The sequence below is a fragment of the Hydractinia symbiolongicarpus genome, chromosome 14, assembly GCF_029227915.1.
Source record: "Hydractinia symbiolongicarpus strain clone_291-10 chromosome 14, HSymV2.1, whole genome shotgun sequence".
Classification (NCBI taxonomy): Eukaryota; Metazoa; Cnidaria; class Hydrozoa; order Anthoathecata; family Hydractiniidae; genus Hydractinia; species Hydractinia symbiolongicarpus.
This window is the reverse complement of record NC_079888.1, coordinates 15,792,309-15,817,501: the sequence shown is the minus strand read 5'-3', so window position 1 is coordinate 15,817,501 and position 25,193 is coordinate 15,792,309. Positions and strand designations below refer to the sequence as shown.

The 25,193-nt window shown below is 33.5% G+C and overlaps 4 protein-coding genes and 2 non-coding genes across 7 annotated transcripts in view; 2 read left to right on the top strand and 4 right to left on the bottom strand.

Moving 5' to 3' along the window:
* The window catches only part of LOC130625958 (trichohyalin-like), a 28,666-nt gene extending 20,902 nt beyond the window's left edge, over window positions 1–7,764 (top strand). The window contains exons 29-53 of one of the 2 annotated variants that reach the window (XM_057441081.1): window positions 1–57; window positions 145–264; window positions 368–414; window positions 653–752; window positions 827–874; window positions 1,292–1,417; window positions 1,678–1,740; window positions 1,971–2,036; window positions 2,645–2,794; window positions 2,871–2,990; window positions 4,183–4,353; window positions 4,613–4,663; window positions 4,750–4,823; window positions 5,117–5,186; window positions 5,716–5,814; window positions 5,916–5,997; window positions 6,126–6,154; window positions 6,237–6,377; window positions 6,455–6,511; window positions 6,595–6,684; window positions 6,767–6,850; window positions 6,937–7,010; window positions 7,092–7,158; window positions 7,229–7,289; window positions 7,378–7,764. In XM_057441081.1, the coding sequence (XP_057297064.1) occupies window positions 1–57; window positions 145–264; window positions 368–414; window positions 653–752; window positions 827–874; window positions 1,292–1,417; window positions 1,678–1,740; window positions 1,971–2,036; window positions 2,645–2,794; window positions 2,871–2,990; window positions 4,183–4,353; window positions 4,613–4,663; window positions 4,750–4,823; window positions 5,117–5,186; window positions 5,716–5,814; window positions 5,916–5,997; window positions 6,126–6,154; window positions 6,237–6,377; window positions 6,455–6,511; window positions 6,595–6,684; window positions 6,767–6,850; window positions 6,937–7,010; window positions 7,092–7,158; window positions 7,229–7,289; window positions 7,378–7,493 (2,163 nt within the window). In that variant the 3' untranslated portion in view covers window positions 7,494–7,764. The remainder of the gene's footprint in view (window positions 58–144; window positions 265–367; window positions 415–652; window positions 753–826; window positions 875–1,291; window positions 1,418–1,677; window positions 1,741–1,970; window positions 2,037–2,644; window positions 2,795–2,870; window positions 2,991–4,182; window positions 4,354–4,612; window positions 4,664–4,749; window positions 4,824–5,116; window positions 5,187–5,715; window positions 5,815–5,915; window positions 5,998–6,125; window positions 6,155–6,236; window positions 6,378–6,454; window positions 6,512–6,594; window positions 6,685–6,766; window positions 6,851–6,936; window positions 7,011–7,091; window positions 7,159–7,228; window positions 7,290–7,377) is intronic. The other variant, XM_057441082.1, reaches the window with a different exon arrangement.
* Window positions 2,078–2,149, bottom strand: Trnae-cuc (transfer RNA glutamic acid (anticodon CUC)). Its single transcript has one exon. It is a non-coding gene; the product is annotated as a tRNA-Glu (tRNA).
* Window positions 2,509–2,580, bottom strand: Trnah-gug (transfer RNA histidin (anticodon GUG)). The gene has a single exon. It is a non-coding gene; the product is annotated as a tRNA-His (tRNA).
* A 692-nt stretch (window positions 7,765–8,456) lies between the features above and the next one.
* Window positions 8,457–14,910, bottom strand: LOC130625959 (transmembrane protein 209-like). Its single transcript, XM_057441083.1, has 17 exons — window positions 14,474–14,910; window positions 14,121–14,179; window positions 13,881–14,015; window positions 13,643–13,780; window positions 13,135–13,403; window positions 12,908–12,978; window positions 12,802–12,833; window positions 12,344–12,433; window positions 12,006–12,163; window positions 11,755–11,817; window positions 11,507–11,603; window positions 11,066–11,191; window positions 10,735–10,832; window positions 10,259–10,373; window positions 10,013–10,107; window positions 9,609–9,682; window positions 8,457–8,652 (listed from the first exon to the last, which is right to left on the bottom strand). Exons 1-17 carry the CDS (start codon window positions 14,683–14,685, stop codon window positions 8,595–8,597), a joined length of 1,890 nt encoding a protein of 629 aa, XP_057297066.1. The 5' UTR covers window positions 14,686–14,910; the 3' UTR covers window positions 8,457–8,594.
* Window positions 14,911–15,109: 199 nt separating this feature from the next.
* LOC130625960 (smad nuclear-interacting protein 1-like) lies at window positions 15,110–20,536 on the bottom strand. Its single transcript, XM_057441084.1, has 8 exons — window positions 20,384–20,536; window positions 17,504–18,085; window positions 17,124–17,226; window positions 16,497–16,587; window positions 16,106–16,158; window positions 15,870–15,979; window positions 15,693–15,783; window positions 15,110–15,475 (listed from the first exon to the last, which is right to left on the bottom strand). The coding sequence occupies exons 1-8, from the start codon at window positions 20,530–20,532 to the stop codon at window positions 15,359–15,361; spliced, it is 1,296 nt and encodes a 431-aa protein (XP_057297067.1). The 5' UTR covers window positions 20,533–20,536; the 3' UTR covers window positions 15,110–15,358.
* Window positions 20,537–20,675: 139 nt separating this feature from the next.
* On the top strand, window positions 20,676–24,366 carry LOC130625961 (mesencephalic astrocyte-derived neurotrophic factor homolog). Its single transcript, XM_057441085.1, has 3 exons — window positions 20,676–20,896; window positions 23,455–23,579; window positions 23,746–24,366. Exons 1-3 carry the CDS (start codon window positions 20,812–20,814, stop codon window positions 24,046–24,048), a joined length of 513 nt encoding a protein of 170 aa, XP_057297068.1. The 5' UTR covers window positions 20,676–20,811; the 3' UTR covers window positions 24,049–24,366.
* Window positions 24,367–25,193: the final 827 nt, after the last annotated feature.

Below are 25,193 nucleotides of genomic sequence, written 5' to 3'. Positions count from 1 at the left end.
ACATCAGAAGAGAAACTGTCGTCCACCGAAGCACAAGTTAGCATGCTTACTGCACAAGTATGAATTTTATCATTTTAAAGTCTACTAATTTTAAATCTTAGAATTAACAGCATGGAATTGCTAATTGCTTGATTTTGTTTTTAGTTGCAAAGCACAGGCCTGGCTCTTGCGGAAAGAAAAGGAGAAGTGGTTACAGCGCAAAATAATGTTAAAGAAACCAATAGTTATGTTCAACAATTAGAAGAAAACTTTCGAAATGAAAAAGTAAGTAGGTCGCTAACACAATTGCGGTGTTGTTGAGTATGGATTAATGTACGTTTTTTGTGTTCTTTGTAGCTTTATTATTATTTTTACTCTACTTTCGTAGCTTTTATCACATAAATTGGAGACAAAATTGGAAGGTACTAATGAAAGGTATGCTTTAGTAATTATGATTTTTTGGCTAAGCAGACAAATTTGAAACTAAGAAACGTCAGTTCCCTGAACAAATCACGGACGCAATAACAGCTCACACTCATTTGCTCTCTACCAATTAAAGAAAAAACTGAAATCTTGAAAGATTCTTTATCCAATTTATATTCCCCTACGTTGCCAAACGTAGCTCGAATGTTTCCTCGAAAAAAAATACTTTTTATGCAAAAAATAATTTTAGGGTGACCATGCTTCAAAGGGAGTTGGATAAAGTAGAAAAGGAATTGACGTTTACGAAAGAACAGTTCGCGTTGAAAGATAAAAGTGCCAGTGAGAAGCAGGTTTGTTTTGTGTTGCGTTAGTGTGTAAAAATCTCCTTTTTATTATCATTATATCTCACTTGTGGTTTTTATAGGAAGCAGTTAATGCGTACATACTGAACGTGAAAGAAGATTTTAACAAGGTATTTTTCTTTGAAAGGATAATCTAAATAGCGACAGTATTTCTATATTGTTGTGAATTGCAGAAGATTATTCTTTCTTGGTGTTACTCAATGCATCTATGTTTTGTTTTGCAATGATTGGAGTGAACCTTTGTTGTATTGGTAACAATTTAACATTTTCTACTGTCATACTTGACTATTTTTGTACTACAGCCGTCTCGTTTCTTTGAAACTTAAAAAAGGTTAAGGTGCACCAGTTATAGAATTATATTTGGAAAAGTTATACAGCAAATTATAAGTTTCTTTATCTTCGCACGTTTCCATTTTCTTGTGAGAGCACAAAAATATTACATCATAATACATACACACATGCACAACTCACCTCCAGTCCTCTCTATCACTGGAGAGTCCTGTCAGCACTTTTCATCACTGACTTAGGAAAAGACAGAATTACTGTTGAAGAACGAACAACAAAACTTACGTCTTGAAAAACTACGGACTGAACTTGTGGCGAGTGAAGACAAGTTAAAGGAGAAAATTGACGAGTGTAAAAAACTGAACGAGGTAAAGTTAAGGTCGTCCTTAGTTAAGATGTCGTAGCAACATGGTAGTGAAGCTTCCCCACTCAGTTTCTGCACAACTAACATTGAGACATTGCACTTTAACATTCGATTCTTATCCAAAACTTTTTAAACCGGAGATAAGGATAATAACACCACCCAAGATCCGGAAAATACAATTTTCTTTTTATTTAGAACAAGCCCTTGATGTAGCTATGTGTGTTCGTGTTCTGTACATTGTGAAAATGCCAGTTTGTCTTTTAGAATTTGGTGATTACGAGAGACGATTTGAATGATGCTAATACTGAAAAAAACGTTTTAACCAAGGTGAGACCGGAAAAGCGAGTTGTATTCTGGGAAATTGTAACGCCTGTTTCCTTTTTTGTGTTGAGTTGTATTAAGATTAACCGTAGCACTGAAAAAAGGCCTCGAAAGACATATTTGTCATGAAGAGAATATTCAGATACATGCAAAGTTCATAGAACATGTCCAGAGACGCCGTAGCTGTAATTTTTGTTTAATTCACAGTCAAAACTTGTGAATTTAAAATATTTTAGGAGAGGGAAAAAGTATTATCTGAGAACATGGATCTAAGAAAAGCAGTTTCTGGATTACATAATGAGGTAAACATATAAAAATTTGTCGTGGAAAAAAAAGTAAAAAGCTCCCGCGCGGGGAATCGAACCCCGGGCACGGCGGTGAGAGCGCCGGATCCTAACCACTAGACCACACGGGATGCAACAGATGAGCGAAATATAATGATCTTTATCTACAGTAGGTTATGAACATCCAGCGCCATTCATTTTAATAACAATTGTTTTATTAAACTTTAAACTATCAAAATTTATGGCTTAAAAAAATATGTTTGTCAATAAAAACAAAAAGTTAAAAAATTTTAACTGCGGCAAAAAAATCAATCTTTTTGTCGTATTCTAAGATTTTTTTTCTTCTTTTGCGAGAAAAATTTGGAAAAATTCATTCAATTATTTGATTGGAAATATTGTTAGCTAGCTACTCTTCTAACTAAAGTTGTTTGTTTTTATACTAAAAATATTTTATCAGCTTCATCAGCTAAACTGTAAAAAAATAAAATCGTGCCGTGACCAGGATTCGAACCTGGGTTATTGCGGCCACAACGCAATGTACTAACCACTATACGATCACGGCGCTTTTAGTCGGTAATGGTACAAAGTACACATGCATAAAGAATTTGTTTGCCCCGTAATTTTAGGTGAAAATTCTCGAAGAAAATAAATTTGAAATTGAACAACATGTACATGAAATGAACTCAGAATTAGAAAAATCGAGACATTTAACAGACGAGACTACTAAACGTCTTGTATACAAATCTGGCGAAGTGGAAAATATGAGAAAAGCAACCGTAAGTCGATTTTGTAAACTTAAAAATTCGTGTACATTGGCAGCAGACGTAAAGAAATGGGTTTATTCAATTTTAGTTCGACTTACAAGATAATTTAAAAGACCTGAAAAATCAAAATATAACGGCAGAGGCCGATCTTCGTGAAGAAAAAGCGAAAGCTGAAATGCTGATACAAGAACTTCGATCCGCGAACGAGGTGTGTAGTTACGGATACAAAGTGCCATTCTTTTTAGTCTGGCTAGTTAAGTTATTGTTTCATGTTAAAAGAAAGAAAGTAATAATAAGAAGCCCGGCGACAGAAGCTCCTGCCTACAGCCGACGACGGCTTGTGGTTCTCTAAGCACAGAACGCGGCCACGCTTGCGAGGGCTTCCGGTGCCTCTCACATCTCTGCTCCGGTACTAAACATGCTCACCTCGACCGCCAGCGAGGCTACTTCACATCAGCCTGAGCCATCAGTATTAAACGTATAAAATCTATTTAATACATTCACAATTACATTTTTTACTACTTGTGGCTTTAAGATATTTTAATTGTCTAAACAAATTGCTGTTGATGTCTTAAGCTATTTGTCCGATTAAAAAATTATACTGGAGTAATAATAATTTATAAACTGCAAAATAATAACACAATAATACTAAATGTCTGTAGCTACATTTTTTTAAGTTGTCACTCAGTTTTTTCTTTCGACTAGCGCATTTTCAGAATAAGTGCGTTCATCCGTACCGCAAACAACGCCGTCGCGAAAAAAAGCCGCAAGTAAAATCGTAAAAAAAATCAAAATGGCAGCCGTAAGCTTCAAAAACAACAAAGAAACTTTTGATGGGTTACAATATTTTGTTGGATGCGCGAACGCTGATTATTTTGAGGTGAATGAATCCACAGCTATTTTATTTTGCTGTTTTCATCTCGGATAAAATTTTAAAGATTCCTGTATTTAAAATACATATGATTTTTTTTAAGATTTTTGAACTAGTAAAAAAACTCGAACCTAAATATTTCAGAAATATCGAATTTGGGATTTCAGCTCAAATTTACCGGTCTATTATTTCATCATCTTTTTTTCAAAACTTTTCTAAAATTTCGTCACTGTGGGAAAAGGGAAGCAGTGCAGGCTGTTCCTTGTCGAGCAAAAGTTCAAAAACTGTTGAATAAATGCACAAAATTAGCGAAAACTATTTTTCGCAGAGTAAGTAATACATCTTGATGTCCCAAATTATTCGTCGTTCTAAATAATTATACCGTCTCATGCTTTCGTCGGCCTGAATGCCTTTCAATTTGTTGGCAATCTTTTGAGTGTAGTTCGATTAAAATATGATTCACAAAGAGAACTATTAGGGAACAAGGACTTTTAGATGTATGCAACTCATATTGTGGACTTAATTTTAGGCTCGTGAAAATTTAGAAGCATTGTTATCAGACGTGAAGGGAAACAACATAGCGCTGGAAGAGAAGCTACATTCAGAAGCGCTGCATAGATCACATCGACAGAGAGAAGCGGAAGAACACAAAGGATTATGGGAATCAGAAGTGAAATCAAGATCTAAACTTGGGCTAAAGGTGAATTGGGTTATAATTGTTATTAAGATTGATTGATTTAAGTGTGATTTATGTCAATCTACCGTGATGATTATTTTCTGATATTCTGTTTGTTGTTGTTTTTATTATGTCCAGCAATGTGAGTGACAACATATGAAATTATCCATGCATGATAATCATTTTTGCATTTCTTTCACACACCCATTCCTCTCTTCATAACTTGTTACACAGTTGACAAGTCACACGTCATACAGTTATTGTATCTTTTGTAAAATTGTAGGTTATTGAAATGGAGAAATTAATCAACAACTTGAGAAGCGATATCGAAGAGGTTAGTTTCTTATCTCGTCACAACAGTTTTCTGATGTTTACAAAACTCAGTCTCACAAATCAGTTTTATTTTGATTATATTTTAAGGAGAAACGCAAAACAAGAAGAGCTTTGGATTTAAAGAAGGGATCAGACAGCAAAATTGAGTTATATGAACAAAGGTGACCACTATACTTGCCACTATACTTGCGAACTAAAAAATGGAACTGCCGATTAAAAACGTGATATTTTAATCCGTATGCGGTGTACTGGAAAGTCGCGTAAAACATTTTTATCCATTTTTGACAGAACGCGTTATTATAGTCAACCGAAGAATTGTCTGGAAACACAATAAATAAAATAAAATCAGAAATCAGTCTTTCATTCAGCATCTGCGTTTTAATTATAAATGATTTCTCACTATTACGATTTCTACAAATCCAATTTTTAAACTCGTTAACCTTTATTGCTTCAGATCATTACAACACCACAAAGAAGTTTCTGCATTGAGAAATAAGTTAAAGCAGTACCAACGAAAAGTGAAGGTAGCTAAGATTTTTTTCTTAGAAATTTTTTTTTTGAAGAGCTTGTTATTGTAGGCCATTTGACAATATGTTGGTTTTGTTTAGATGTTTAAGCTCTTCTAAAATTCCAAAATATTTTTACGTCCTATATTTTGATCTACTTTAAAGCGTAATCTTTCGCACGCACAAAATTTTTCGATTGTACTTTCGCGAATTCAAAAAATATTCTATGTGCAAGTTAGCTATAAACTTCTGTACATGTAAAAACATTCCAGAACACAAACGTGACGAGTGGGAAAAATGCCATATGCGTATTTTCACGTCAATAAAATGTCTAAACAAACTCAACCCTAGTCTTGATATTGTTGTGTTTTTTTTTGTTGTTGTTTTAATGATATAATGTGATCATTAACGAACTTAAAAATTCAAGCGTTTGCGAATAACAAAATTTTTAACAGCGTAAGTTATCGCGAAAATTTGTGCTCTCGGAAGTCCGCGCGCTCAAAAAAGTTCTGATTTGTCTGTGCACGTGAATTTACCTTTGTTGTAGGGGTATGAAACTGGAGAATCTCGTATTCCTGCCCTTCATGCCGAATTTGATCGAGAACGTGAAGCAATAAATTCGAATGTTACTAAATTACGACGTCAGGTGAGTAGTGCAAAGTAGTTGGGAGTGTATTACGAATAGTTACTGTTATTGTATTGCATTTCATTGTGACATGAACGCTTTGGTGGTATTCCTTTCTATAGTTGGACCAATTATCAGATCGATTGAGTCATGAGCAGGAGATGAGAACGAATTCTGAAAAGCTATGTCGGCAACAAATGAAAGGTATTTGAATTAATTAACTTGTGTTTTTCTGTATAGTTATATATGCCGAAAGTTTTGACAGGGAAGCCAATAAATGCAACTATTTTTATTCTTTATGTTCTAAATTCTTAATACCATTACTTTCTTAGAATTAACTGACTACAAAACACAAGATAAGGTAAAGCGATTTTTTTAAGATAGCTTCTAAAATTCATTTTCGTCTTCCAAATTTACCGTTTTCTCTCTTTTTGTGCGAGCAGGTTCACGCGTATGAAGTGGAGAAGTTGGAAAAGAAATGTCGCGAATTAGGAAACGAGCTGGAAGAACAAAAGAAATATTTTAACAAGAATTACATCCCCCAAGAAGAAATTGAAGAGTTTAAACGCGCTTTGGAAACGAAGGTAATCTTGCTTCCATCATCTGGCCTTAGTACCGGCGTATTTTTGGTTTGATTTTCCTCAAAAAATTATTTTTTTAGGCGCGACTTGATTTGAATAAAAAATTACAGGAAGTGAACATGCATCTTGAAGAACAAGTATGACATGTATTCGTTTTTTTTTAAATGTCTATTAAAATCTGTTTTTTTTTATCAGTAAATTTATTGCGGTTTCGTTTTAGTCTCTCGCTCGTGAAGCTTTCGAGAAAATACGAAACGAAAAGGAGTCCAGAGCTCGTAAATCTTTCGAAGAAACGGTTTCGGATCTAAAGGTTGTTATTCTCTCAATTCTTAGTGCTTTAGAGTGATTTGAAATATAAATGCTTGTGATAATAGATTGATTTTTGACTCTAGAATGAATTAAGCATGGTGCGTTCAACTTTGCACGAAGGTTTGGCAAAGCGAGACACATCTGAGGTTGAGGCAAAAAGATATAGAGTATGCGGTTATTTAAAGTTTTAATTTGATTTTAATGTTCATTAAATGACGTGATGTTTGAATGTTTTGCATCCAAATTTTTTTAGGAGTTATTTGAACAAGAACGAACTGCAAAAGATTATCTCTCGGAAAAACTAAACCTGACAAATGATCGTCTAAGGTATGTTTTACACTGTGTCATTTCCTTTTGCTTGTTTACGTGCATTTTATAGTTTAATATGAATACACTTTTATATTGTAGTCATGAACGAAGTCGAACAAATTACTTATTTGACGAAACCATAAACAAATCAAAAGTTTCCAAAAAGGTCAGTTACTTTAAATGCAAACATTTTTTTTTCTTTTACCCTTATGTATTTATTGAATCTTTATTTTCAGTTATTCGACGATGAGTTGGGAGATGATAGAAACCGATCGCTGCTCTCACCTCGAGCCACAAGTAAGTTAATATGTGGAATAATTTTCTTTTTTTGTATTTGCTAGTTTACATGAGACGATCATGGAATTTGCCTTCTTTTTTTTAAAAGGTTTACTTAGCGATTTACATCACCAAAAGTTGTGGAGCACGCCTGCGGCTTTGTCGCCTCACAAAACAGCTGAAAGAGATTACCTATCGCTCAAACGACGGAATGTGCTAAGCTGAAGTCGCCGACGAAATAACCTAATTCCAGATATTTTCGCACCCCTTTGAATTCCACGCGCGATTAAACGTGCCAAATGAATAGAGTAAAAAAGGTCGCGAAAATTTCTGGCATTAAGATATAAACTATAGTTGACCATTTATTGTATAAAAAACAAAATTATTTTTTTTAATTGTTGATAGATTATATTTGTTTTTATACCTGTTTTTATTTGGTGATGTAATTTATTTATGGATTTTTTTAGATCTTTAAATATAGTCTTTTTGAATTCAATATTTCTTTTTTTAATCCTTAATTCTGTACAGCCTCTGGTATTCTGCTCTTTTAATTTCATCGAAATAATACCCGGCTTTCTGTTTGTGAGCTATGCGAGTGAAATATCGTGGAAAACGTCATCATTCATATCATACACTCGAAGAACAAAGAAACAAAGAAAGCATTGGTGAGTTACATAACTCCTGCAAAATTCGAGAGGAAAAACAAAACAAAAATGTTCGGATTTTTTTCACTGAAATGTTTCTTCGAGTTTTTTAGGCGTTTTCCTGTTTTGTTTCAATGAATTGTCGGGTTTAAGATTGTTAAACAAATCATGTTCTCTCTGTACACTTGACGTCATGTTGCAGTTTACTCATTTTGTTCTCGGTGGTTAAAATTTGTTTACATATTCTTTGTGGGCTGCAAAATTTAATTCCGCGAAATTTCAAAATGATCGTAGCACTTTTTCGGGACACATTCAAATTTTGAATGACATTTTTAAAAGTCAAAATGCACAGCGGGACTCTTTTTTTTACCCTACGTTTTTATATTTAGTTCCACTGGTACATATCGCAACACATAATCCGCACACAACTTGAATTTTAAGGTGTCCTCTAAAAAAACATCAGGTTTGGAGAGACCAATTTGAAATAAACAAACCTCCCTCGCTTGCACACTCGTCCTTAAAAATTAAAAATAAAAACAAGAACTTTAAAAATATTTTTCTTTGCGCAAGAAAATATATACACGCGTCAATTAAATATAATGTCAAAATAACTACTCGCATAAAAAGTTAAAATAACGCCCTATCCTCATAACGCCCTCTCATCGACGACTCCAACGTGGCGTTACTTCTTGTCTAATATCCACAAAACATTGATGCCAGACATGCCAAGGTTTACTCGTCTAAAAGTTAAAATATTTAAATGTTGAAAATTCAAGTATCTATATTATAATACCCGTATGCGTCTGTCTGTCATGCAAAATGGTAACCGCAGTAGCGAGACACACAAGATGGGCGAATCCGTGGATTTATCCACGGGTTAACGACTAGTTGAAAGAATTATTATACTGGATAATTAGAACTCCAAGTTTAGTTTTTATCCTACTTCGATAAAATGCTTAGTGCGCGAATTATGTATCAACATTTTGTATTCTATTTATTCTACATCCAAAATTAAGGTCTATTTGTGTACAAAGCACACTATTAACAGATTTAGTAAGTTGCTCTCCCAATAGCTCCCTAATGTTAAAGGGAACCCGAGGTATAAAATGATATTGGTGAATTGATAACATAATTTTTTTCTGCGTAAGCTTGTATAAGCCCTATATGTTTACTCACGAAATTTGATTGCAAACCGACATACAGATCCCAAAAAATTATGAGGCCTGGGACGAGCAAGCGAGTGTCATTTTGGCAAAATATGTTAATGAATTCACCTTTATAATACCTATGCATTGATAAAGTTTGAATGCACATCCCTTAACAGGTCTAAATTTCTGATGAAAAAAATGCCAAAATTTGCGATGATTTATATATGATTTATGCAGTATAATCAAATCTGAAATATGACATCATAATTCATGCAGCATAATTAAATCTAAAATTCTTTAGATGTAAATATCTTGAGAATAAAAAAAGCTTTTCGAAAAAATTAAAAAAGACTTGTTAACTAACTTTTTAAGCTCTATAATATAAGTCCAACACCATTTTAGACCTCGGGTCCCCTTTAATCCTAACTAATGGGGTGTATATCAGAAGCGTATGGCAATATTACAAGTTTATTCAAAAAGAATTTACTGCAAATGCGGCTTACCCAACTCTATTCCGTAAAAATAAAAGCTACAGAAAAAAAACTTACTGTAACATGCCATGATAATTTCTTTTCGCGTAATACAAAAACACGACAATTGCACAAAACAAATTGTTTCGTCCCTAAAAGAGAAATAACAGGGAAGAAATACTTAGAAACATGAGATTTATGGAACCAACAAACCAACAGTTGAAATTTAATATTTTAGAATTTTTTGATATTTTTCTTAAATTGAGGTTTTGATATCTAACCAATTCCCTTTAAAAAATATAATGTTAACATGTACAGTCACAGAGTCTTACACAAACATTATACTTTTACAATTACTGAGAAAAATATTGAACACTTTAAGTTAACATGATGAGAGAGAGAGAGAGAGGTACAAAACTATTTTTAAAAAGTAAAGAATATTCGTCTCTTTTTTTTGCTGTACCCTAAGATAATTAGTTCACCTTAGGAAGCTCGCAAATTTCGTCTTCCACTAAAACTTTAAAATACGGTTTCTGCGTTCTGGATTGATATAACACCAACGAACTTTTCTTGTCTCCTAAAACAGAAAAGTAACGACGTTACAGTTTTCATGGTTGATGCTCAAAATGTGGTTAGAAATCCATGGAGTAAAACTGGAACAATCATCTGTACAAAATCTGTACATCATTCTAGCTTCGGTTGCTGTCGTATTAAGCGTCACTGCTTACCTGGTTTAGCAGGTGTCTTCAGATAGTGCAAGCCAGTAAAACTTTTTCCCTCTGCGTAGCGTGGATTCGAAGGTAAGTGTGTATCCATGTACGTACAAAATAAATTGAAAACAATCTAGATAAAATATCGTTGACAAATTTTTCATTCTTTTCCGTTTCTCGAACTTTTTGATAAATAACACAGTTTCTTAAGTTAAATTTTGATTTAAAAAATATCTTTATTAAGTCTACCGTTACAATCAAACGTGGAAAGTCTAACCTACTTGCAAAGCAGTTCAAATTCTAAATTGTAAAGCTGTAACTTTTTTAAAAAATTGTCTCCGGGCTAAATTAACACTAGATATTGGGAATTGTTTTATTTTTTAAAGTTTTCGAAACAAGCTTGTGTAGTTCTACAGCATATAGTCTCGTAATGATTCAGAGGCTCTAGCACTAGGTTTCTCTTAAAATAAAACATTTAAACCTCCATTTCTAACCTGCGCATCAGTTGGAAGATCAGGATTCCATGGTTTGTTTTTATACGATCCTCCTTCATCCCAGCGATACAAACGTAAACATCCACCAGTAGCAAGTTCTGGAAACAAAGAAGAGTAATCACAAGTTGGTCTATCACACAAAAAAAATCAGTACCTTGTTGGCCCTTAGCCCTTACTGGCGCAAATGAAAGAGTCGATGTTACATGTCATGTTAATTGAGGAAATTCAAAAAGAATGCATCACTGTTGAGTTAGCGTAATACAAGCCAAAGAGCTATTCAGCTGGTATATTGGTCAAACAAGCCACACACATTAAAAATTCCAAACATTACCTTTAATACGACTAACCAGGTATTCTTGGTTCGTGGTCACATCCAAGTAAGGGACCACTGATTGCAGCGATGGAAGATGTTGTCCCTTTGTAGTTTGTAAACTCTGCAATGACGAATGACTGATCACTATAAACGAAAAAAGATTTTAAATAAAAGAAGGTCGATGAAAAAACTAGTGCTCGTTGAATTAGCTATACCGGGGAACCAGCAACACATTATATATATCGGAGAACCAGAAATACATTGACTATATCGGGAAACCAGCAATACATTATATATATCGGAGAACCAGAAATACATTGACTATATCAGGAAACCAGCAATACATTAGCTATATCGGGGAACCAGCAAGACATTAACTATATCGGGAAACCAGCAATACAATACTGGTGAAAAGGGTGTCAGCTAAAACCACTACTTAGAATATTAAGTCAATCAAACCTCCCAGGTGTAGATCGGGACTTCCCATCGAAGTTAATCGTTTATTGATGTCGTCGATTTCTTTAACTAGCGGTTCTAACACTGTTTGTGCAATCCACTGAAAGAGAAAACAACGGAAGATACAAAGACAGACAGACAGACAGACAGACAGACAGACAGACAGACAGACAGACAGACAGACAGACAGACAGACAGACAGACAGACAGACAGAGAAATAAAAAGAAATAAAAAAGAAATAAAGAATAACCTTTCTGAAGTTTTCAATCCATATATCTACATCACTTCTCTCCAAACCGAGCTTTCTCAAAACCTAAATTTGTGGAAAATAAAAACAATTTTCTCAGCTTGTGAAAATGAATTTTAAGGAATTATCAGATCTGCAATCTGTATTAACACATTTCACTTTATTTAAACAGGATAAAATTTCTCTGGAAGTAAAAATTAAGTCGTGATCTCCTTATTACTTAACACCGGACTACTGTAATAAACGTTCCATACCTCATCATTCTTAAAGGGACTTCCCACAGCATCATCATCATCTTTCATATTTAACGATTTCGACTTTGTTGCAAGTTGATAGGAACCAAAGTTTGGTATCAAGTTATATGCTGCTTTCCCATACTTCCAAAACGATGAAGTGGGAGAGTTAGAGTGAACTGAAAGAAAAGAAAAACATAAAGTTTGCACAATGATAAAAATTTTTGTATGAGATTAATCATGTCAAGACTAAGGTTTGACGCGTTTGACCATAATCTCAAATTAACTCCTTTCCTTGGCAAGCTAGTATTTCTCTCTGTCAAAAATTTTTTTAAAAAAAGGCTGTATAAGAAGTGTACCTCTTCTGTTACGCAATTCAGCCTCTTCTTCTTTTTTCACGTACTTATCAAGCACTTGATAATCCAACAATTCGTCGTCTTTGCTGTTCACTACAAAGTAAACAGAGAAGTGATATGGTTAACAAAATTGACATATTGAATCTACTTAGGAAAGCTCTCGTTGAACAAGAGTTTTTATTGTTTCAAGTGATGTCCGAATTTAAACAAACAGAAAATGGGGGAACAAACATATGAAAAAGTTCGCTAAAGTAGTTTTCTGCTATATGGAGCTTCTACCATGAGAGATTAACCGTGATTTGTCAAGGGAATACGATTATTATTCGCTATATTAGCGTGTTAACAGCATGTCGACCTTAATTAAATTTGAGAGTACATTTTTTTTCTTCTATTTCTCAAGTACTTTGCGCTCCTTTTGTTATAGGCTACTAGGGCGTTTATTTAATTCATTTGGACATTACCTCTCCCAGGAGACGTGTTGAAACTTCGAAAGCTGAAAATAAAACAATACGTTGGTTTCTAACAAGTGACAAGACAACAACAGTGGCATAAAATAACGAGTTTTACCGTGGACTTTGACCAGCACTACCGTTTAAAAATGGCGACGGAGTACTGGTGACGGAAGCAGTGTGTCCAACCTGAAGAAAATTAAAATTGATAAAAGGCACGAGCAAGGACTTCTGGGCAGGTAAAGATCTCATTTGTGAGCTTATCATGACAAAAAATCGATCAAAATATTTATATCCGTTTTCTTAACGTCAGCAAAAGTAGACTTAATTCAAAAATATACCAACCATTAATGGCGATCCATTTCTGTATGGCGAATAAGAAGCGACCTGAGTACTAAGTGGAGTAAAGCGTTGTTGACTTCCCCTTGATATGAGTGGAGTATCTCGGGCTGGACTATACTGAGTTCTCCCAGGAGAATACTGACCACGGCCAGGAGATGACTGACCACGACCAGGGGAGAATTGACCACGGCTGGGAGAGTACTGACCACGATTTGGCGAGCTTGGACTGCGACCAGGAGAGTACTGAGTATGGGTTGGTGACGTTTTGTGTACTAAAAATATTTTTAGATCAGATTTTAAATTTAATCACAAAAGTAGGGCGTAAAAAAATCACTTTTCGCCCAAAAACAAGTTGGAATAAACAGAAACTCTACACAGATTCCGGAATTAGTTCAACAACCAAGAACTTGAAGCAGGTGTCAAGCAAGTAAGAGTGCACTTTTAAACCTTATATTCGCATCAACATCTCATCGGGTACGCAAACAAACAGACATAAATTGTGTAGGCTTACCTGGAGAGTAATCTAACAATGACGAGCTTGATGCCCGTGAAGATTGTCGTCGCATGGGATATGCGGATGGACTAGAAGACCCTTGATTGGTTTGTTGACAGGGAGTTGAAGTAAAGTCTTGAACGCAAAAAAGTTTCTCTAAAAACAGACGTAATGAAATTTGAAGCGGCAGCTTGGAAAACAGGTTTTCAAAATTGAAATCTTAAATTTAAATTCTAGTGAAAAATAAGATAGCTACCATTTTCTTTGGTGATTCCAAGAAGAGACTTCTGTTTTGGACTCAAGATAACATTGTGTCGTGCAAAAGTTGGTATGCAATACAAATACAAATTTGTCAATACATTCCACGAAAACATCAATGTGAAAAAATAATCTGAAAATTTAAGTTTAAGTAAATGCTGACAAAAAGTCAAAAAAGAAACAAAATAATAATTAATCAACATAAACAAAGAATCAAAAAAAAAATTATAATTCTTACCAACATATTGAACTAGGGAATGTTGCAAGGAAAACATTCTTGTAATCATAAACTGAAAGCTGAAATGATTGAAATTAAACGGTTACAATTTATTCAATTCCGCAACAGTAAAAGGTTGTCACACGTTTTTGGATCAAAAAAAAAATTGGAAAAAAAATTGTTGTGCAATTTTTTGAACCAACTAAGTATGCAAAGTTGGAACTTTTCAAATTTCTTGTTTTTCAGTAGGAATATTGTTGTTGTCAATGTTACTGTTATTCAACAAACATGCGAGATGAGTTCACAAAAATATTGACGAAAACTAAGCAAACTATAGCCTTAAACTGTTCCCTAAAAAATGAAAAAAAACTTACAATCCAAAAAAGAAGAGAAGTGCTAATATTAGATTGATTAGGCACCATCTTGCCGATTGTTTTGATGTTCTGTTGATTGATAACAAGTCATTTGTGCTACCAACGATGGAGTGCTGTATTCGTTCTATCTTTGTTGGTCTGTTCGATGGCGTTGTGGGCTCGTTGTAAGGTGGAGATGTAAAACTTCTTTGACGTGTTATAGTATGTGACATGTTTAACTACAACAGAAATACAAGTGTCACACACACAATCTGATCTGAAAAAAGACACACAAAAAACTTAAGATGTTAACAGAATTTATCGCCGTTTTAACTAACAGTGTTATAACAGTAACAGACGCCTCAATTCCGAAACTTATCCACACACACAGATATCTCAACTTCTTTTCCAAGTATCTAGTTAGTTTTAATTTCTCAATTTGTAAGTCTTTGTGTAACTTACAAGCTTTTCAAAAGCTTCGACAAACAATGGTCATAAATACAGGCACTAAAACATTATTTCATTAAAACTACCCCCATCACATATATTGATGACTTTTTACCCCACAAAATTTCAACCCCTCCTCTAAGTCTTCCTTGTATCAAGCTCCAAATTGTTTAGAAGCAAGCAAATACAAATTTATATTGAGACAGAAAATATTAGTATTGAAGTCCTTTCACATATGTATATACAAAAATGATAAATCATTAAATTTATTACAAAAGCACTTCCAAAAATCACCAAATAAAAATAAATTGATGGCTTTTTGTATAAAAAATTATACTTTTTGGATTAAAAGTATATTTGAAAATCATAAAATTGACTAAGTTACTTTTCTTTAAATTTGGGAGGTAACTAAAGCCACAAAATCTCTACAAACGCATAGTATTATATTCCTATTATGGTTTAATCATCTTTGGAATCTTTACTCTCCTCGTCCGTCCCTGACGCTTCTTCATCATCTTGTGACTTCTCGTGTAACAGTACATATTCTCGAGAACTGAATCCAAACTTCAGTACATCCTGAAATATAACAAGTTTCTTATATAACAAAGTCCCTAAATATTAGACATATGTTGAGAGATTATACAGATGTTTTGTAAGTAACATACATTTTAGGGCCAGACTAGATGTTTCTTATGGTTGAAGGAGATCTATCAATTCACTTTTCTTTTTATATTCTGTTAATATTAGTTTCTTACAAAATATAATGTGTGCTGAATGTGGTTTAACAACATACCTTTTCTAATAATTCAACATATCTTCGAGGTTCTATTTTTTTATTATTTACAAATGTACCATTTCTTGAGTCTAAGTCTATGATGTATGGTCTAAAAAATTACATTTTATATAGTAATTATGATTGCATGCTATGCTAAGTACCACATCTATGTAATTTGTATATGACACCACTTACTTAACTCGCCTACCCATTGTTCCATCAGGCCTTTCGTAATCAACCAGACGAAACTGCAGCACTGAGTGCTGTTTTGAGCAAGAAGGATGATCGACAGGTACGTCTGCAACCTTAAAAACATCAATCCTTACTTTGTACAGCGTTTTCAAAAAGTAATTTAATGAGTGGAAAAAAAAACTTTTTGATTCGTTTTCAAAATTTTTCATTTAAAAGAAGATTGTTGATGCAAAATTTACCTTTCTATCTCGTCCTAACAAAAATGCACTTTGACGATGAAGTTGAAGCATAGCTATCAAAAAAGAAAACAAACATTAAAAAACCTACACTGAAAAAATCATTTGTGATCACTACTAAAAGTTATTGGTGTGCACTTACATTGAATATAAAATAATTGACACCTTATATGTTGATTATTTTAAAATGAGTAAAATATGCCAATTTTAAGTTTACTTTTATCAAGTTTAATTTTCTTGCATAGTAAAATTTAAAACACACTAGTTAGAGAATGTTGACAAAAGAATCCATATTAAAACCCGTGAAGAAAGAAGAGGCAGCTGATGTGATCAAACATTGAAAACTGCAAATCTACTACCTTTTTTTAATAGTGAATATGACAAAACATCTTACTAAGTGCTTGTTCTCCTTTAAAAGGATATAACCGCCATTTTGTTTTTGGCTTTCTTGCTTCTACAGGTTCGTTATACATTATAACAACTCCCTAGAAAAAAAATCTAAAGCTGCAAGAAAATATATATACTATAGATAAAAAAGAACAATAGGAATGAAGTAGAAATTTGAATTACAGGCAAAGGCCTTCAGCTGTTTTTATTTAAAAATTAACATTTGTTCTTCGCAGGACTTACACGTAAAAAGTTTCATAAATTGCTTTTGATAATAATTTCCCAATATTTTACATGTGAGAATATTGACCAAGGAAAAATAATACTATGTTATTCTTAAAATATTAATCATGGCAATACACATAAGAATAAAACATGATTATGCTCAGTCTTCTAACACACTTTTGAAAAACCCGCTATATACAATAAAAAAACAGTGAATTATTATTGAGTATTCTTGTTCAGTGCATTAGCTAATAACAGGCTATAGCCAAACTCTAAATGTTAAGTGAATGTTTATCCTAGTGCTTAGTTAACTGGAAATGGCCATGGATTTGAAAAACATCTTTTCTTGGAGGAACATTTTTTCAGAACAGGAACAGTGTTTAAGCAAAGCATTACAGTGTAAACTTACATTATATGTATTTGTATATTCTGTTAATTTTCCAGATAATTTAAAATTTGGTTCTTCTTTTGCCACAGCTGTTCCATTTTTACTATTATTTGATGTTTCACTCCTACAGAAAGAATAACAGTATCAACAGAGGGTTACTAACGTACATCTCAAATTTTTCCTAAAATTCCTCAATATTCCTGTAGATATTCAGTTCAAACTGGCAAATATGTGAACCTGGATAATACAAAGAAGTTTTTTTAGTTCAAACTGGTCAAATATCAATGCCAGTGATAATAACAATACTTGTTATTTTTTTAAATAATTTTTAAAATGAAAACCACTTTCTTTACTACAAATAATTACCAACAAAAGCAGCTAAATAAGACAAAAAAGATTACTTTTTAAATGATTCACTTTGTCTTACATCAGCCGAATGAGAACCCTGTTTTCCTCTATCCCATTCTCTTACATGTCTTCGTTCACCTCCTCTGCTGAGTGACCGAGATCGATCTGTTTCCGAAAACTCTTTGTTAGAATGTTTGTCATTTTCATACCTCTCATTATTTTCCTTTCTATCATCTCTCTCATTTTTGAAGTTGCCGTCAATGTTTCTAAAACCAGTTTTGGATCTATGAGTTTTATTATCAAAAATTGAATCATTCTGGTGCCCTTTGTGTCTATGTTTATTATAATCGGGACTGGTTTTATCTTTTTTATTTTTATAATCAATATCAGAAGTATCAGAATGTTTAAATTTACGTTCGTCTTCGAAATATTCATAACTGTCTTGCTTTTGTTTACCCTTGTAGTTCTCTTTTAATCGTTTACGAAGAGCCGTTTCTCTTGCTAAGGTTGAATTATCATCATCATCGTCAGAGGAAGACACTCTCCTGATTTTTGGTCTGTCTTCTTTTTTCGCATCTTTTTTTTTGTATTTTCTTTTTTTAATTTCTTCTTCAGAACTACCCTCACCTGACGACCTAAAAATTAACAAGATTATAATTCTACACAACACCCAAAAAATTTATAAATAGAATATGCAATGATAGTACAAAATAATTTGGTAATTATAGTTTTGTAGCTTATTTTATTATACAAAGCAGTTACCTATGTTTTCTTCAAGATTCAGTTTTATCTATTATCACTCCCCAAACATTTTTAGTAGCCCTGGCAAAAATCCCAGCCTCTTATCTGGCAAGAAGCAGGTAAGGAGGACAGACATATTTTTAGACTTGGATTTATAAGGGCAACAACATAAGATATAAATCACTACTTTAAAAAAGGTGATTTTTGTGCTCCATTTACAAATGGGATGTATGACTTAGAAACAACTGCCCACACAAAGCGTTTTTTTTAGGGTGGCATAGTTCAAAAAAACAACCCTAAACGATAACAGTGACTTTATATTTTTCATATGAGGATGACAACACTAAATTACTATAGAGGGTTGAAGTTGGCTGATCAAGTAATGAAAGTAATTAAAAGAGTGATTGATAAGTTACTTGAATAAAGAATTGGTTATATCTTTAAGATGCAATTTAGTTTTGTTCCGGGGTGTCAATAGTTGGGCCTGTCCTATCTTATGGCATGATTTGTGATAGTGCAAGAGTCCTTTCTCAATAGTCGGGCCCATTCCATCTTATGACACGTTTTTTGAAAGTACGCAAGTCCTTTGTCATTAGTTGGGTCTGTCCTATGACATGGTTTTTAAGGGTGTGAGATTCTTTTTTCATTAGTTGGGATTGTCCTATTTTAAAACTATCACATACAGTACAGTCCAAATGTAAGCTTATGCATACGCTTTAAAACAATTTATTTTCGTATAACTATAACTTGTGTAAGTAATCATGAAACCAATCCAAAAAGGCTCCCAAAGGAATTTTTAAAAAGAGATATATGTTTTCTGAAAGACTCTTCTGTACTAGAAATGTAAAAATTAACTTTTGCAACATTAGAATGCTGCCATTGTTTAAATAAAACTATTAAAACAGGCCTGCAGAACGATATAAGGGCTTCGTAGCTCATAAAGAACTGTCAAACATGATGCCGTAGTGTGCTAAAAAACTTTTGAAATTGGGATTGTAGAAGGTTATTAATGGCGCTGGAGTTCCGTAAAAACTGTTAAAATGGGACCGTATAATGTTAATATGGTGCCTTGAAAATTATTAAAACAGTACTGTAGAAGACTAATACAGCTTCTTCACAGAGAATTCCCCTATAACATAACCAGCTGTTGATGGGAATTTTTCCAGCTGAAAATACTTTCATACCCAAAAGAAGAAGTTATGCTGCAAAAGTTATTTTTTGAAGTTTTGCTAAAAAAATATACAAGTAAAATGTTCAGAAGGATAATATTTGGACAAGTTTTTGAAACAAAACAATAGTTTTGTGTACTTTTTTATAATTTTTTGTGCAATGTTTTCATGAAAAAAGTATAAAATAACATGTTGAGAAAAATTTGTTTTAAAAAAAGTCTAAAAATAAAAAAAATATGCGTAAAACTCTTTTAATAACAATAATTTTGTTAGGATTAATAAATAGTAATACTTTGTGTTAATACCTAATGGGATGTAAAGATTGTGAAAATAATTATGATAAACAAAATGTTAAAGGGTTTTGACTTGCAGAAAAAGGTTTGTATAGAGGTGGAAGCTTACATTCAGACTGCACTGTACATTTGTCCAAGGCTGGGCCTAGCCTAGCAATAGATTGGCCATCCAATCTATTTACAATGTCTTGTCTGCAGACGAGTGAGTCTTTCATTTGAAGTTGGGTCAGTGTCTATAGTTAGGTCAGAACATCCCCATAAGTAATTAGGTGTGTCATTTCTGTACATGCAATTTGAACTTCTCAATGTTTAGTTATAGTGGACTTAGGCTCTTAGATTATTTGGCTATGGCCCTTGGCATGAATTATTCTGACAAGACATGTTAGAAATTGGAAATATAACGCAAATAAAAGCACTGCTTACACAACCCACATGGAACCTGCTAAATCTCATAAGACACGATTTCAGAAAAAAAATTTATTGTAGTGGGGCAAGTTGAAAACGTCACACTGACAAAATGTTGTTAAATTATGAAAGTTTTTTTTTGTGTGTGGGAAAAATAAATCTACACAGATAACAACCTAACATGATATACCAACAGCCACAATAAGCCATATTCTGTTTGTTTTTAATAGACGTGCGAACTATTTAGCTATACATAGCTAGCTAGCTGGCCTATATTTCAGTTGGAGGAAACACCTGGGATGTTTCACCGAAAAGGTATGCCAACCTGCGTTTTGTTGTTTTCTTGTTAGAAATTATTGGTTTACGCTTATCTTTCCGTTTCTTGCTTCTTATCTTCCTATCACTGTCGCTACTTTCGCTACTTGAGTCCGCCATTTTTGAAGCCTTCGCCGCTTGTTTAGAAAAATGGCGCATGCGCTCAAATAACACGGAAACCGAACGAAGCTTGCCGTCTCCAAACCAATGAGATGCCGACACACAGGGCCAGGGAAGCGTCCCCGAACACATTGGTCACACGTGTACATGTTTAAACCCCATACAAAACTTCTTAATAAATTTTACGCACGGCCGTGTCGAGCTAGAGTAGTTTAATTTCTCTTCCAAGAAGCAGGTATCCTTGTGGGAGAATCATAACGAAATAAAAATAATTATACTCTAGATATATATTAAAATTATTACTTGTCTGTTATAGTCATGAAACTTTACTTAGCTTTATGCCTAGTAATATTTACTATAGCTTTAGACCAGAGCGAAGGACTAAAAGAAGGAGAATGTGAAGGTAAGGTATTGTTTTATAACGGAGTCTAGGCGCACATACCTGAACATTCTACATACTTTTTGATTAGTCAGCTTCTGTCAGTGGTTAAACTTAAGATTCTGTATAGCTAGCTCAAAAATAATCACATAAATCTACACTGCAATACTGTTACACAGATAAATGTGTTTGACAACTATATAGACAAGTTTCAATGATGGTGAATCTTGGGTTACTGGGTTAACCCAACCCTTGTGAGGGAGATGCCACACTGTGTGGGCCATTTGATGAGCCTTAAATACTCTAGGATGTGTAGTACCAGTGGTTTTACACAATAACTTATAATAATCTGGCGCTGTGTTTTTTTTGTTGTTGTTTTTTTAATAATTACGATCCCCCCATATTTAAAAATTACGATCCCCCCATATTAAAAAGTACAGTCTCCCATATTCAAAAAATATCATCACCCCATTTAAAAATTACAGTCCCCCCATTTAAAAATTACAGTCCCCCATATTTAAAAAATATCGTCCCCCAATTTAAAAATTACAGTCCCCCCATTTTAAAAATTACAGTCCCCCCATTTTGAAATTACGGTCCCCTATATTTAAAAAATTTGGTCCCCCCATTTAAAAAATTTGAAACATTGAGAGGACAGGTCAATTTGTATTTAAAATAAATGTTCTTATGTAATGAATTTAACAAAGTTATGTTTTAAAAATCGTGGATAAGTTTATGCCGTTTTTCTGTATTCATTCACTTCAGTGTTTGAAACCTTTACAATTTTTTTGCTACAAAATTGTTTGTTTTTTTAAACATTTACAATCCAGGTGATAGTGTACGTACATGGCATTACTACTACCTTAATGAGCCTTAGCTTTGTCGTCAGAAGACACAACCCTTTGCTGTTAAAGGGGACATTGCAGCCTGCACACTTCCATAATCTCCTATTTTTCCAGTCTTTTTCTTAAATGGAGGGACCAAATTGTTTAAATGGGAAGACCAAAATGTTTAAATATGGGGGAAACCGTATTTTTTAAATGGGGAGGAGTGGTGTATTTTTTAAACAGAAAAATAGAAACCTTTGAAAACGTGTGCGGTGTCTTTTGTTTTGCCTGAAAATGAAACTGTGTCACTATTTTATGAACTGCCCTTTGAAAACCCTTCTAATAGAAACAAAATGTAAATGTGTACCATACAATCAATTTAAAGAAACAATTTAAATCAGAAATCATTGGTAAATTTTTTATTAGGATATTAGATAGACATTAGGATATTTTTTAACTATGGAATAGAGAATGATGAAAAAAGCAGAACTTAAAATTAAAACTGGCCAGAAAACGTGAAACTTTCTCCCTGTAAATTATAAATATTAATCAAGTAGGAGGATCAGGTGGAATTAACATTCCAACTGAGGGCCTTTTTTATATGAGACCGGAAAACTCGGTCCACCGAGATATCCTGCATGACCGAGATCTCAGATATTTGCGGAAGAACGCTGAAAATTGAAATCGTGTTTATATGGTGCATATTCATCTCGCCCCGGTTACAACGGGAATCTCGGTCAACCGAGATCCCGGGCAAGTGAGCCGGGATCTTGGTCAAACAGGATGGATATTTGTTCATGTAAACAGAAAAACCTGGTGGCAAAGTACGGAAAAAGTTTATGTAACCTTATTTGTTTTTGTATCATAGTGTATTTGTAATAAAAGACAACAAAACCATGAAACATGCTCTAAACACCAAGTTTCACTAAAATTACAATTGAGATTGATCTAAGATTAACTTTTAATCCTGTTTCAAGCGTGTGGGAGATGTTAATGAATAATATTTAAATTGGTCAGAAATGATGGTAATTTTCAAAAAAATTGAGAAATAATTAATAGTGATAACAAAGTTGTTTCAAGCATAAACAGTATCGCTATCTTCTTTTTTCTGTTGTTGAAAGCCATATTTGCTTACATATTCACCCGCCACTTTTAGTTTCCCGCTAATTTTTCTTCATATAAACCCGGGATGGGAAATGACAAATTTACATATAAACCCTAGTTAATATTAGCCCGCTCTACCGGGAAACTCGATAGGCGAGTTTCCCGGTTCTCATATGAAAAGGCCCTAACACTATAAAGTCTTTTAACTGTCCATAGTGCTTTAGCTGTCATTGTTGGTAGAAGGGAAAGGCATCTCTTAATTTTAACTAGTGTGGCAACAAACTTCCTAGTACCTCATGTAATTATTTTTCTCATCATTTTGAAAATTAATAAATCATGGACATAAAGATTTTGTGAGTTTTTATGTTTCTTTTAATAAATACAAGTTTTAAGTGACAAACATTTCATGGTTTAGTGGCCCTGCTGTTTCAAAGTACAAAAATATAAAAGTTTTTCTGCATAATTTATCTTCGTTTTGTACCTTACCTTGAGGCGAAGGTAGTTTAATTTGCTAACTTGCAAAATATTGAATAAATTAAAAAAGTATTTGAAGTAGGGATATATTAATATGGGTTTGTGACCCTATAATAGTTACTTAAGGTCGTATGTATTATGTTTTAATTTATTTCCTCTGATCTATCTTCTATTTAGTGTGCGTAAAGTTTTTGACCAAATTTGAAAAGACGTTAGATGAAAGTGATAGAAAAGATCAAAATGTTTTGACAGAGAAATTGAAGAAAGCCTGTCGCAAAGCAAAGAACAAAGAAAATAGATTTGTAAGTAAAAAATGCTATGCATTTTGTGGAAACTTTGCTGGCTTTGTCGTCGTGTATTTTACAGAATGGTGATTTTATTAAGAACTTTTTAAGCCTTGACACTTCTTTGCTGTTGTTAATTTTTACAAAGTCTACTTACTGTAAACTCTGTTCTCTTTCTTCCCAGTGTTATTATGTTGGAGGTACTGATGACTCAGCAACGTACGTTTTAAAAGATATCACAAAACCACTCGCCTACTTTAAAGGTGTTCCTAAAATCTGCGAAGATTTAAAACGAAAAGACAAGCAAATATGTGACTTACAATACGACAAAGAACTTGACTGGAAAAATATCAACCTAAAGAAGATGCGAGTAAAAGAATTAAAAAAGATCTTGAACGACTGGGACGAGAAATGTAGCGGCTGTGTGGAAAAATCTGATTATGTGAAAAAAATCGAAGAAGTTAAAAACCAGCACGTAGAATTATAAGTAGAGAATAGTAAAGATTTTTTATAGCAAATTCTTTACCACATGGAATAGACTTCGTTGCATTGAGTTATACTACAAATTCTTTTTTGGTGAAATGGTTTTATGTTAAAAGGCCTTATTGTTTTTAAGTAAGCTAGCTCGTTGTATCACAAGTTTCGTTCAAATTTATAATATGGAAATTTAAGCTGTTTTGTAATATTTATTTGTTTTGAAGATATACATTACAACACCATTTTGTGCAACGTTGTAAAAAAGTTTTTTTTATTTAACAAAAAGTTTGATTGGATGACACAGAGTAGCGCAATGTGAAACTGGAAACATTTATTTTGTTGTAACCATATAAAACAGGGGGTGCTATTAAGTATTTTAACCTTCCTGTCATTTTTGGTATTTTCGGAAAATTTTGTAGATAAGCTAAAAGCGTGTATTTCCAAAAATACGTTATGATGAAAACATAAAGAGACATGGTGGAAAAGTAACACCCTGGCCCAGTAAAAGTTGGATCCCGACCCCAAAAAGGACCCCTTTGTGCCCTTTCTGCATAAGAGTAACGCAGAACAAGTGTTTGTATCACAGAACAAGTGTTTGTATCACAGAACAAGTGTTTGTATCATAGAAAAGTGATGGTAGAATATTTTAACTGATATAGCTCCAGGTGAAACGTGAAAAAAAAATTTAAAATATCACTCACCTTTTACAAATTGGTTTCTGATTTACGTTAATATATATCTCCGGATCCATTATCGCTGAACAGTAGAGCTAAACCTGCAGGAAATTGTGGCTATCGCTTTATATTACTGGAAAGATACTGGCTTCCTTGGTGTGTCGGCGAATAGTTGGCGTCGCAATCTGTACGGTTTCTGCAGTTTTAAATTCAGTTTGCGAGGCTATATCGAAATACCTTGGACAAAAAACATATTTCTTGTCCAAGGAATCAACACAACAATGCGATAAAATTTTCTGAGTTTAAAGGTAAGTTTGGAATGACGCAAGCGTTTGGGTGCGTTGATGGAACTCACAGGACTATTTCTGCTATAAAAAATATTTTTCCCTCAATATCCAGTCCCTATGTGATTACAAAGGCTATTTTATGGATGTTGAATACATATGATTACGTTCACGATGCTAAAGTATTTGCCAATTCT